This window comes from Poecile atricapillus, chromosome 3 (genome assembly GCF_030490865.1).
Source record: "Poecile atricapillus isolate bPoeAtr1 chromosome 3, bPoeAtr1.hap1, whole genome shotgun sequence".
In the NCBI taxonomy this organism is placed as follows: domain Eukaryota; kingdom Metazoa; phylum Chordata; class Aves; order Passeriformes; family Paridae; genus Poecile; species Poecile atricapillus.
Genome location: NC_081251.1, coordinates 39,881,092 through 39,894,221, shown reverse-complemented (window position 1 = coordinate 39,894,221; position 13,130 = coordinate 39,881,092). Strand labels below are relative to the sequence as shown.

The 13,130-nt window shown below is 39.1% G+C and overlaps 1 protein-coding gene across 2 annotated transcripts in view; it reads left to right on the top strand.

The window, feature by feature from the left end:
- The window catches only part of GPR63 (G protein-coupled receptor 63), a 28,891-nt gene extending 20,360 nt beyond the window's left edge, over positions 1-8,531 (top strand). For both annotated transcript variants that reach the window (XM_058836805.1, XM_058836806.1), the window contains one exon: positions 2,965-8,531. In XM_058836805.1, coding sequence (XP_058692788.1) covers positions 3,107-4,366 — 1,260 coding nt within the window. In that variant the 5' untranslated portion in view covers positions 2,965-3,106 and the 3' untranslated portion in view covers positions 4,367-8,531. The remainder of the gene's footprint in view (positions 1-2,964) is intronic.
- Positions 8,532-13,130: the final 4,599 nt, after the last annotated feature.

The window sequence follows — 13,130 nt, the reverse complement described above, 5'->3', positions numbered from 1 at the left end:
GGTTACATATTTTATTCTAAAAAATGTTAAAGAAAACTACTAGAGGAAAAGTTTATATAGGTCAAAGAAAGAAGAGCTTTGGCTAGTATGTATGCTTTAGCCTCTAATTAACATTGAGGTTTTCTCTAAAGGAGTTAGTATAAAAATATAAATTTAAAGAGAAAGAATGGAGGGAAAGAAAAAAGTTAATGGAGTTGTTCATTTTTGCAAAATGTCAATGTACATAGCTTTATATACTTTTGCTGAGTTTTACAATCTTTGAAATATAATAGGACAAAATAGAAAATTATAACTTCCATTCAAGCACTAAGACCTCTAGAAAGTGGATTTTTTATGACTCTCTATTGGGTTTGTGTGACAAGGTTTTTGTAGTAGGGGGGCTACAGAGGTGTCTGTGAGAAGCTTCTAGAAGCTTCCTCTATGACCATTAGAGCCAGTATCAGTGGAAGGGACCCACACGAGTGTTCAAGAAAAACTGCAGCCTGTGGGAAGGACTTGTATTGGAGAAGTTCATGGAGGACTGTCTCCCATGGGAGGAATCCACACTGGAGGAGCAGAAGACTTTGAGTCTTCCCCCTGATGAGGAAGGAGCAGCAGAGATGACATGTGGTGAACTGACTGCTACCCCTGTTCCTCTGTGTTGCTGGTGGGGAGGAGATAGAGATAATTAGGCAGAATGTTAAACTCAGGAAGAAGGGAGGGGGTGGGGTGAAGGTGATTTTAAGATTTAGCTCTATTTTCTCATTACCCTACTGTGATTTAATTGGTAATAATTTAATCTCATTTCCCCAACTTGAGGTTTTGCCTGTCATAGTAACAGGTGAGTAATCTCTCCCTGTTCTGACTTCAACATACAAGCCTTTTGTAATACTGTTTCTCCTGTGGCCAGTTGAGGAGGGGAGTGAAAGAGCAGCTCTTGTGGGCACATGATATCCAGCCAGGATCAGTCCACCACAAAGGTCAATTAAATTAGGATGTTTATTATAATATCTTTTTGTGATACCATTGAAAATTAAAGGACACAGAGAGGTTAACAATTTATCTGAAATAAAAATGCTGATGGTAGTCTGGCACTGGAAATCATCTAGTGATAGAGCTTACAGAATGAAAGGAATAGGTCATAGTGCTGATGCTATTTGATGAATTCTTGACAGCAGCCTGAGCAGGCTTGCTTTCAGATTGCTAGAAGTCCAAAGTTGGGGCATAGATCAGACTTCGTTGTCTTACAGTTAATTTCTTTGTTGATGAAGTATTATCCAGCAAAGGGTAAAATTTTTATACTACACAAAGCATGTGGTCCTTGTGTAAATTCATGAAAAACATTCCTTCCTCCTTTTATTTTTGCCTGACTTTGATGCTAAACAGAACCTGCATAAATACTGTGGCCAGGGTTTGTGCTACCATAAACTGCTTGTGTTAGTAGCACAAGCTTGTCATTGTGTGCGGAGATGGAAGAGATTGCCCTCTGAAGATGCCTTTATCCCTTTTCTAATGATAAACACAAAAACAGCCAGAAGGGACTATTGCAGTCATCCAGAATGAATGAGGTGAAGCACACTTTGTTTCTAGCTGTAGTGATTGTTTTTTGAAAAGGGCATGCTGGTTTCCAGCATGATCTGATGCCATTGTGCTCTGAGAGTGCTTAATTTAATAGTCCAAGATAGAGGGGAGGAGCTAGCACTGAAAAGGTGAGAGAGCACTCTACTCCTTTGCATTTTATTTGTTAAGAATAGGTGCATACAAATATATGTAACAATGCAATACTAGTAGTAATAGTGCAACAAGACAATGCTCGTAAACTATAAAAGGAAATGTTTCATCATGTCAGTTCCTATAGGGGGACTGCAGGAGGGTTGCAGACGGACTTTCTACAAGGTCAGGGCAATGGTCTTAAGCTGAAGGATGAGAGATTCACTAGATATTAGTAAGAAATTCTTTACTGTGAGACTGGTGAGGCACTGGTACACGTTGCCCACAGATGTTGTGGATGTCCTATCCCTGGAAGTGTTCAAGGCCAGGTTGGATGGGGCTCAGAGCAGCCTGGTCTAGTGGAAAGTGTCACTGCTAGAGCAGGGGGGTCAGAACTAGAAGATCTTTACAGGACCTTCCAGCCCAAACCATTCTATGACTATGATAACAAGGGAGGCAGTTCAGCACAATGTCTAAGGGTTAGATTTACAAGGAAAAAGAGAGCACACATGGTTAAATTATATGGGGATACCAAGATGAATTAACAAAATCCTGCCCAGACCAGTGGAAGCAGGAAAGCTTACTGCTGGGGGAAGGGTTATAGTGACCAAAGAAGTGATGGTTTCCTGCACCTTAATGTGATTCAGTCCCTAAATGAAACAAATTGAGAAATGATTTTATCCTGTGGACAAGTTATATCATAATAACAGGTTAGAATGTTTTGCATGTTTTTCCTGATATGTCTGACTTGGATGACTGACATGGACCCAAGGATTCTGTATTATATGCAATAACTTGGATAAATAGGCTTTCAGTGCTTACCAAATAGGGAATTTGACAAATAGGCAAATATATATACTGATACTATTTAAGCTATTTAGAAATATTATTAAAATTTCCACCTGTAGGCAATTTCAAAACAAAATACCAAAATTAGTTCAAAAACAACAAGATGTAACTAAAAATACTTCTTTGATTTATTCACTCTTAATCAGTAAAGTTTGTTTTCAAGCACAAAAGTTCTCCAGCCTTGGTTATGGAAGAAAAAAAGTGTGGTGAGTTGAGAGTATTTTACAATATCAGGAGTAGGACCTATGAGAGAAAGGCCAAATATTACAAGACTTGTGTCTGGTGCTTAAGTAAATTGTGTCAACCTGAAGTGTAAACGTTTATTAAGGATACTATTCTCATTAAGGAAAGCTGAGTAATCATTAGGTTTCCACTGGTTTCAGAGAGTTTTACTTTGTGTATTTACGTTTCTTTCTTCTTTTTCAGATGGAAATACTGACATGAACTTGAGAACTTTGATTCTTTTGAACCTTGAATTTTGATTGTTAAACGACCAGTTCAAAATACTACCTGAACAAGATGAAATGCCTTGAAGACCTTTGGTTCTGCTTTCATTTTTCCTGAAGCAATGGTTTTCTCAGCAATGTTGACGCTGGCCCACTCTGGGACCTCAAATGCTACTTTCATTGTTTATGAAAATGCCTATACGAATTTTACCACTCCCCAGTTCTTGCTTCATAGTGGCACAACACAGCCATTGAGATATGGTTCAGGTGCTGTGCTCACCACTGAGAGAAGTACTTTCCTGGTAAACACCACAGCTATCCTGCCATCACAAGAAGTTTTCAGGAGCTTGAGTTTGCCACTCCAAATCATTCTTTCTGCTGCTATGATATTTATCCTATTGGTTTCTTTCCTTGGAAACTTTGTTGTCTGCCTGATGGTCTACCAGAAGGCAGCTATGCGATCTGCAATTAATATCCTCTTAGCAAGCCTGGCTTTTGCAGACCTGCTGCTGGCAGTGCTGAATATGCCATTTGCTCTGATAACAATCATTACCACTCAGTGGATTTTTGGGGATATATTTTGCAGAGTTTCTGCCATGTTCTTCTGGCTTTTTGTCATAGAGGGGGTAGCCATTCTTCTTATTATTAGTATTGACCGATTTCTTATCATAGTTCAGAGGCAAGATAAACTGAACCCCTACCGTGCAAAGATTCTTATTGTGATTTCCTGGGCAGCATCATTTGTTGTCGCTTTTCCGTTATCAGTAGGGAATCCTAATCTGCAGATACCCTCAAGAGCACCTCAGTGTGTTTTTGGCTACTCTACAAGCCCAGGTTACCAAGCCTACGTGATAGTTATCTTGCTAATTTCTTTTTTTATTCCATTCCTGGTAATGCTGTATTCTTTTATGGGCATACTCAACACTGTCCGCCACAACGCAGTTCGTATCCATAGCCACCCTGATAGCATATGTCTCAGCCAGGCCAGCAAACTTGGTCTCATGAGCTTACAGAGACCTTTTCAGATGAATATTGATATGAGCTTTAAAACTCGTGCCTTCACAACCATCTTGATTTTGTTCCTTGTCTTCATAGTCTGTTGGGCACCATTCACCACTTACAGCCTTATTGCCACGTTCAACAGCCACTTCTACTACAAGCACAACTTTTTTGAGATAAGCACTTGGCTCCTTTGGCTCTGCTACCTCAAGTCTGCACTGAACCCACTGATTTACTACTGGAGGATTAAGAAGTTTCATGATGCATGCTTAGACTTGATGCCCAGATTCTTCAAGTTCTTGCCACAGCTCCCTGGCCATACAAGGCGGCGCATCCGGCCCAGTGCCATCTACGTGTGTGGGGAGCATCGGTCGGTAGTTTGAAGCTGTGGCTGTTTGACAATGATTGTTGTTTGCTGGGGTCATTAATTTTTAGGCTTTAGGTTGAATTTTATTTTGTTTAATATGGCTTTTTCAGCGTGGCCATATCTTATAACTTGATTAAATTTTCATTACTCTGTGCAATTTTGGGAAGATGGAGGGAACATGTGGCTATAGTTGGGTTTACTACCAGAATACAATGGAAACAGAATAACAAATGTTACCTCTAGGATTCCATGAAAATCCATTCTTTTAATGAAAACTATATTTGGAACATCTTGTTAGGTTTATGCTTATTAGGCCTGCAATTTTATCTAATTGTAGGGACTTTTTTAATGCTGCTAAGAGACGGTGTATTTAGTTGGTGTAATTTTTTTGAAAACTGTTGCTGCTGTCTGCCAATATATTAGAGCCAAAAAGTCTCATTAGATTATTTCTATCTAATTTAATGATATTTCAGAAGTTTTCATGGTGACATTAAAAACCTTTTTTTTAATATTTCCATTAATATTTTTGTGCACTTTACAAAATTTACTATATAGTTTGTTCATTTGAATATTTTGTTCTGTATTGAAGGTGTATTATTATTGCTTTTATTATTATTTGTTATATTGGTGAATTTCAATGAAAGACCTATGTAAGCTCTAGGAGGACAATTTATTTTGGTATAGCTACATGTACAGTCACGGGTTTTCTGGTTTTCTAACAATTGATCAAAATTACCTGCTCAGTTAGTTAGAAGGAGAAAACAGAGGAATGAAAGAGAAAGCAACAAAAATACCATGACCTGAGATTTAGGCTAACATATGGTTTAGAAGAAGAGTGTTCATGTTAACATTGTTACAGGGTGAAGGGTGACTGTAGTTGGTACTTGAGGCTGTTACAAGTTATCCAAACCTGATGATATGCATGAAAAACTATCTGAAATAGTGATGATTTTTTGGGCCTGCAATTTATACTGTGTTGGTGTAATGTTGTTTCTGCTTGGAGCTCATATAAGGCTAGGTGTGCTCTACACTACTGAAATCATGATGTCAGGCATTTGTTGGGATAGCATAGTAGGGTAAACCAGCACACAGACAGCAAATTAATCATAATTAAGGTTAGGGCTTAGTCTACATAGTAATTACAGGGAGAAAAAGAATCCTGGACTTGTTTTACAATTGAAGTATTAGATCAAAACCATAAACAGTCACAGAATCATACAATGGCTTGGTTTGGAAGGAACCATAAATACTATCCTGCTCCAACCCCTGTGCTATGGGCAGGAAGGACACCTTCCACTAGACCAGGCTACTCAGAGCCCCATTCAGCTTGGCCTTGAACTCTTCCAGGGATGGAGCATCCACAGCTTCTTTGGGAAACCCATTCCAGTGCTTCACCACCCTCACAGGGAAGAATTTCTTCTTATATCTTTTCTAAATCTGTTCTCTTTCAGCCATTACCCTGTATAAGAGGCAGCCAGGAGAGTTTGCTGGGGGTATAAGTTAAAATCCGCTTTCCCTCTGATACTACTTCACATTGATTTTTTCATTACCTCTTTGTCTCTGTAGTGACTGCTGTCTCAAGGGTTTACTTGCTGTTCTCATCTATTAGGCATCAGCTTCTCTCCCTAAAATGCCAGACTGCCTTTCTGATTAATGTCAGACTGTGTTGATATTCTCCTGGAAAGCAGAAAGACAAAGATTTTCCTTGATGATAGCAAACCAAACTCAGATACTTTTATGTTTGTTTTTTTTTTTTTTCAATCAGCTAAATAAAAACTTATTGTGAGACAAGTAGAATTAAGACTTAGGCTTGGGCTTTGGAGACAGATCCCCAGTTGCTCTGAGGCTGGGAAGAATGCTGCAGAATCAGCTTTTTTGAGGCTGTGACCGAGAACAGAGGTATTTATGTACAACAAATAATGACTAGAGCTAGGGTTTGGGGTTCTCTTGCTTCCATCTGTCTTTCAATGCCCCAAAGCATGCAGACCTCTCTATTGCTCTTCTACCAGAGTAGCAAAAATAGCAATTTTGTCTACTTCTGTGTATCTACACTGTACACCTGTGTATGAAGGAAATGCCTTGTCCTATGTGGGTGTCCAGGGACTGCTTGCTTCCTGAGGGCAACAAAGTGTTCACATCCCAGATATTTTTTAAACGTCTTCAATAAAGAACTAATTTAAGTTAGCTCTGTTCATTGACAGCTATTGGTAAAATTGTTGTCATTATTTAAATTATAGGAGTTTAAAAGGAACGATTTTGAGTTCAGGAATTTAATTAAAAAAACCCAAAAAAGCTGTCAGCTGAGACTGTGGGTTACATATAAAGGCACCTGGCAGTGGTGCTGTTATTGATGTCCATGCCTTCCCTTCCTGGTCAGTTTTACTGATGATGGTATAGATTTTTCTGATCTAAAGGAGTTCCACTATAAAGCAGAGTGTTTTAGTGTGTCTTTGTAGTAAGGCTTTTATTTTTCAATCACATTTACATTGATAGCACAAGTTTATGACCTGGTTAGTATGGGTTTTCTGTTTCAATGTTGTCATACCTGTTTATCTCTCAAAGCAGCAAAATCGTGCTTAGAGTTAGTGTAACAGAATGAGAGTGTACATTGTCTAAATGGCAGGAACAGGTATTTTTGCTGTCTTCCAGCTCTACAATGCAAGAGATTTGAATGTTGTTAAACATGGTAATTCAAGAAGGAAAAACTATGAGCAATACAGGAAAATTAGTGAAATTACATTGCTGAAGGAGGAAGGAAAAACATTTTGTGGGATTTTCATGATCTCTGATATGTACTGGCTGTGAAGTGTAAATTGCAAACACCAAGGACAGTTAATTTGTCTTGATAATTAAACATTTGTTTACCCTGACTGTAACAAGGTTTCTGGTCGAAGCTGCATCTACTGATCCTTGGAGAAAAGAAACCCAAATTGTGTTGCCCAAATTCAGAGGTTATTTCCACAGTGATACAGTATTCACACTTACCAAGTTTTTTGAGGTGATTGAAGCATATAGTGAACAAAAGGGTGTTAAAAAAAAAGGAAGAAGGTGGTGTAGAAATATCCCCAGGGCAATTGTGTGTTTACAGAATCATTTGAGCTATTGTGTCTATATACTGTCCTGAGAGCAGTGCCTTGATAATTACAGCTGAAGTCCTAGGACCAAGTCGAAGACCTCTGAACTGCTCAGTCGTGCTGTCTGTGATCCTGCCGAGAATCCTGCACAACCTTGCTGAGATTTGTAATGTTAAAACACATACATATTGGCAGAAGTGGATCTCCTGAGGAAATTTAATGGTCTTGACCAAGACTAAGGATTTTAAAAACTCAGACTGATCCTTCTTGACTTTACTGGAGAATTATATTTTTCTTTCTCTCCAGAGATGATAGTCATTACTAATCTGTATTCCCTCATGTTCTATTTTCAGACATCTTTAGTATGGAGGATTAAATGAATGTATTTTGAAGTATGTTGCCGTTTAATTCATTCAGTCAAAGCATGCTGCTTACAGAGTTCTCAATTGTACAAATCTGTTGCTGAAATGATTCTTTTGTACTCAAAATTGTGTATTTTTGACATTCCTTGTTACTTATGTAAAAACATTTCTGTATATAGAGAAGAAAATTGTTTTGCCTCTTATTGCTTTCTGTCACTATTTTTTTCACTTGTATGCTTAATGTTTTCATATTTTGTTTTGGACATACACATAAATAGCTTTAAGATTTCAGTGATATTTCTGAAACCATTTGAGATTCTTAATTCTTAAATCATTCAATAACACCCTTCTTGAAAAAGATTTAAATTTATTTTAGTGTAAAAACTAAAAATTCAGAGCACAAGTTTGTTGTGGTTGGAATGGCGAGGAATATGTTAAGTCCAGTTTTCCAGGAGCCAATACTTTTTTTTTTCTTCCTTTTTTTTTTTTTTTTTTTTTGAGGACTAGTAATTTTCTGATGTGGAGAAACCTTGAAATTTTGTTTTAAAACAAGCTATTAAGTAGAATGGCATTGTCTTTTCTGTACATAATACACCCATGAGAATATACCTGAGAAACAACAAAAAAAAAGAGAAAAATAAACATTCTCCAGAAATGTAGCAAAAGTCTTGAGAATTGACTATCTTGTTTGTACGTGCACTTATTTCTTTTATTTAATGCCCACCTCCATAGTTTCAAACACTTCTTTTGTTTATTAAATAACCAGGATTGCCTGATTTAGGTGGTTTTGTTTAAGCCAAAATGTTTCTTTCAAAATGTCTAAAGCATTTGCAGAATGCTCCTTTCTGAGACAATGGAGTAGAGACATGTCAATATATCTAGAACAATTGGAGTAGTATCCAGCAAGCAGAGAGAGAACCTAATAAGAAAATAACTTTCCTAGAATACTTCCTGAACTGGGTACTAATACTACCTTTTAGCTTGCACTAAGTAATTAAGACTATCTTGCTGTGTAATAAAGCAGGCAGTAGTAGTGTGGGGCATGATTCATATCAACACAAGACTGTGACCTTTATGATTCAAGTACTGCATGTTTGTATATGATGGATTATCCCCCATATTAGTAGAGTGAAAAAAGTTCAGCAACTCGGCTGGTTTGTGGAAAACATTCAGCTTGACGATGATTTAGCAGAAATGCTGCTGGATTCATTTCTCTAAGTGATAAAGATGTCCCCAAAGAGTGCCTGAGAGGGGATAGATATTCCTGGTTGCTTGAAAATGGCTGTGCTCAGCTGCTGAAGTGCCTCATTCTGAGACTCCATATCTCTGCAACAGCCACCTTTTCTCCCTCATTCTCTCCTGGTGCCTTCCCATCCCTCTAAGGCAGCTCCTTCTGTACCACTGTGTTGCAGCAGGTACAGTGGTGGCAGGAGGAGGTCCCTGGGCAACCTGTGGAGGCAGCAAACCTCTCACCCTGTGCCACTCTTTCCTGTCTTCAGTTCAGATTGGACCATCAATGACAGGCTGAGGATGATTTTTACCACCTCTGGTTTTAGTATTAGTGCCATCATAGGGGAGGTGCTACAGTAGCAAATATGTTTGCCTCTAGTGCTGATGCAGGATCCTTGTTTTATCCCTAGTAGTGTTAGAAATTTTATTCTACCTCATCTTTCAGTAACTGAGCTTCATCCATCTTCAGCCAATTCACTGGCCTGTGTCTCTCTATGAGTGTTCTGGGCACAGGATCTGCCAGCGAGCTTCCAACATAACAGAACTTCCTATAGCTTGTTCTCTAAGCAAAATGGCATACATGGAGACAACCACAACTCTGTTCAGATGTAAGTGGTAGAATAGCCATAAGTCAGTGGCTGCACTGTGTGGTGGAGGAGAATGTGAGTTGTAATGGGACTTTTTAAGTGCTCCTTACAGAGATAGTGTTCATTTTTAAAACTGATGGATGGATATTTATGCAGAGACTCTTGGGTTGTGTTGTTTTGCCTTACTGTGTAACAGTGGATGCAGCTTGATACCAAATCATTGTAGTACTGCTGATAAGTAACATAGTGTTCATAAATACCAAAGTAGAGCTTGTTCCTGGTTTCTGTTATTATCCTGTCTACATAATCGGCTTTGCCAATGTGCGGGCACAGAACATAGCAATAACAAGATATACTTCTCATTTAATCGGTGCTCTGCCTTCAATAGGTTACTGCAATCCAAACCTCTGTGGCTGAACTGAAATAAAATTAAGGCTTTTCGCCGTCATGAGTAGAAATTCCACTAACATTTCCCTGTCTTTTGAAAGAGAAGGTCTAGTGAAATAAATGACAGTTCCTCCAAGAGTCAGTTAATCTGATCTCCAGAGGGGATGTAGTCACAGCTGTAATAAATTCAACAATATCTTCCTTTCATTTACTGGGTTTAGGCTCTGTGTCAAAGATGGAATTTTTGGTGGCAGAGGGTATTGCCTGAACACCCAGGATGGCAAGAGGGAGCCACTGAAGCCTATGTGAAAATCTCAGTGCTGTAGTTTGAGCCCCACTGTTCTTTTAGGTGTCAATGCTGCCTTTTTCTGTAAAAGTAATTCCTTTCAAAGGAAGAGATGAAATGACATCTCTTCCATCATCTCTTTGCTTCTTTATTGACACTTTAACTGTGAGAATAATAATTCTGAATTTGGTTCCCTGGACTTGGGTTTCTTTCCTCACTGAAGGGGAATTGAAGCTGTCATTTATCAGTCTGTGTTCTGCGTCTGATCTATAGGAAATGAGCAGAACCATCAGCCCCTCCTGTGAACTCTTTTACATTCAACACTCCATGGGTGGGAGAGAAAGGGTGAGTGTGGGAAGAAAATGGGAGGATGTGCTCCAGCCACTGTTTGGTACCAGATCTTGTAGAGTTTCAATTTGGCTGTTGGGAGAGCAGCAGTGGAAGCCAGGCTCTCTCCGTCAGTGCAGTAACTACCCCAGCCCAGGTGTCTCCTGTCTGCTGAACATTTAATTAGTCTTTAAAACTGAAAACAGCTTTTACAGAGGTGAGGGAGGGTGCCCTTTCTGTTCCTAACTAAGATTAGGTAATAATCCACCAATTCAAGAGGTGAGGAGAGACTGTTGAAAATCCCCTGGGATCCTCAGAATAACTAAAACCACATCTCCTTCCTAATATTTTCACTACTGAATTATTAGGTTAAGGGAGTGGTCTACCAAGACTTTCTGTTTCATTTATGGACTTTTTTTTTTGCAGCTTAAGCTGTTGGTTGAGCTCTGAAAATGCCTATGGTTGGATCTTCTCTGTGGCACGGATAATGTGAAGCTTGTTTTATCAGTTCTAGTTTGGGATGGGCATGGCTTACTGCCACCAGTGCTGCAGTGCTTCTGGACATACACAGAAGCAGTATATGTATATATGATGAGATAAATCTCTGATACTTTAGCCATCTATAGCATAGACAGCTCCACCAATCACTTGAGGCTCTTTTGCAGCTGGCGGAGATGAGTGGATGCTTTCAAGTTTTTAGGAACTCCTCTGGAAGGTTACCTTCCAAAGGAGAGAAACAGCATGAAAAAGCCCTGAACTGCTTTTTTGTTGTTGTTGTTGTTGTTGTTGTTGTTGTTGTTGTTGTTGTTGTTGTTGTATTTCTGGTGGTGACTCCACTGGAAAAAAAGATTGGACATTGTAGAACTTGATTCACTTCCTCTAGTGCTTCTTTGTAGATGTGATGCAAACTCCTGCACGTCTAACCATGGTGTGGATTTTCTAAAATTAGACTGGGCTGAGTTTGGTCCAATTTTTCAGAAGGAATTAGAGTCCTTTCCTTCTATGTGAGAACATCTACAGCGAGAGCTAGTATTGTTAAGTTCTGTTAATTATTCCATTTCTGTTGTGTCAAATTTAGAAATCCAGAAGACATCACTGCATTGGCTGAGCTGCTCTCATATTTATTTTGTTAGACTAGATAGAGGGAGCAATGGAAGATTTGTAAGACTAAATTTAAGTAAGAATGAACCCAAGGGACTCAAGTCTTGAGGGGACCTGACTTTGCAGCCTGCTGATTTGGGCAAGATAGAATCCTTGAGGACAGCCCTAACTGCCCGTATGACTTCAGATTTTGTTTGGATATTACCTGATGTGAAATGCAGGAGCAATCCTGTAAACGTCGGTGGGAGCTGAAGCTTTACATGTCCTGGTCTCCAGGCAGCAGCATCTCATTAATTCCTGTTCCCCTCATTCTGTCCCCATGAAGTTTTGTGGCTTCTTGCATTGTGCTGTACTTCCCAGGTAAGTGGTGGGAGAGGCACTCGGATTTCACTTTGCCTCTTCAGCAGCACTTGCTGAACCATCCTGCTGAGAGAGAAGTCCTTTTCCATGTGTTTTAAAGGAGATGAGTTCTTTATTGTTAGATCCTTGCCATCCTTCACAGGAACTGGAAATGTAGGATTCCAGGTAGGTGCTGTGGGGGATAGAAAACAGGACTTCATCAGGAAGGTGTCAGTCCTGCCAAGCATTTCTACTGAACAGCTGCTTTTCTGTCGCCTGAATGACTTGCGACAGCCTGCTGAGGTGTCTGACTTCACTCACAGGGCAGCAGGTGTAGGTCCCTATCTCTGACCCTCGCAATAGAAGTCTGGAACAATTCTGGTGCCCTTCTGGTCCTTAATGCCTCATCTCTATCATACAACAGGTGAGTTTTTTAAACTAAAACAGGTCTTCAAGAAAAAAGAAAATTTCTAAAAGTATTTTATATTGAGATAATTTGAGATGTGCTTTTGTTAGCACAGTAATTAATTCATGTGATTTATATTACACAGGAGGGCAGACTACCTGACTACCATAACTTTTACTGGCTGTATTCTGTATAAGATACTGATTCCACTTACATGAAACTTAATTTTATCAGTGCTATTGTCAAGGTTAGCCTGACTATTTGATAGAAACAATCTCAAACATAATTTAAAGAGGATAAAGAAATGTTACTTTCAAGAGGGTAATTCATCCTAGGTCAACATTGGTGGCACTTGATTCTAGAAAGTTTGCTTTTCTAATCAACTTTCTCAGAGGAATTCATTAACTGAAAACCTGTGACTAATGAAAGATGTTTTGTTCTTTTGATGTTCAAGCTAATTTCCATGAAGGTTACTACTACTAAGCAACAGATTCTGCAGAATGTCTCCTGGGGGGCTGAAACTGAAATATGTGCATAGAGTAAAGCAAAACACAGCACAAAAACTGATGAAATAGTCCCCAGACACAAAGGCCACAAATAGTACCATGGCCGGGGCCTGTTTTGGAGTCTCCTTCCTTGAAAGCTGTTTTTTGACCAATGGGAAAGCTCCTGCAGGAGCAA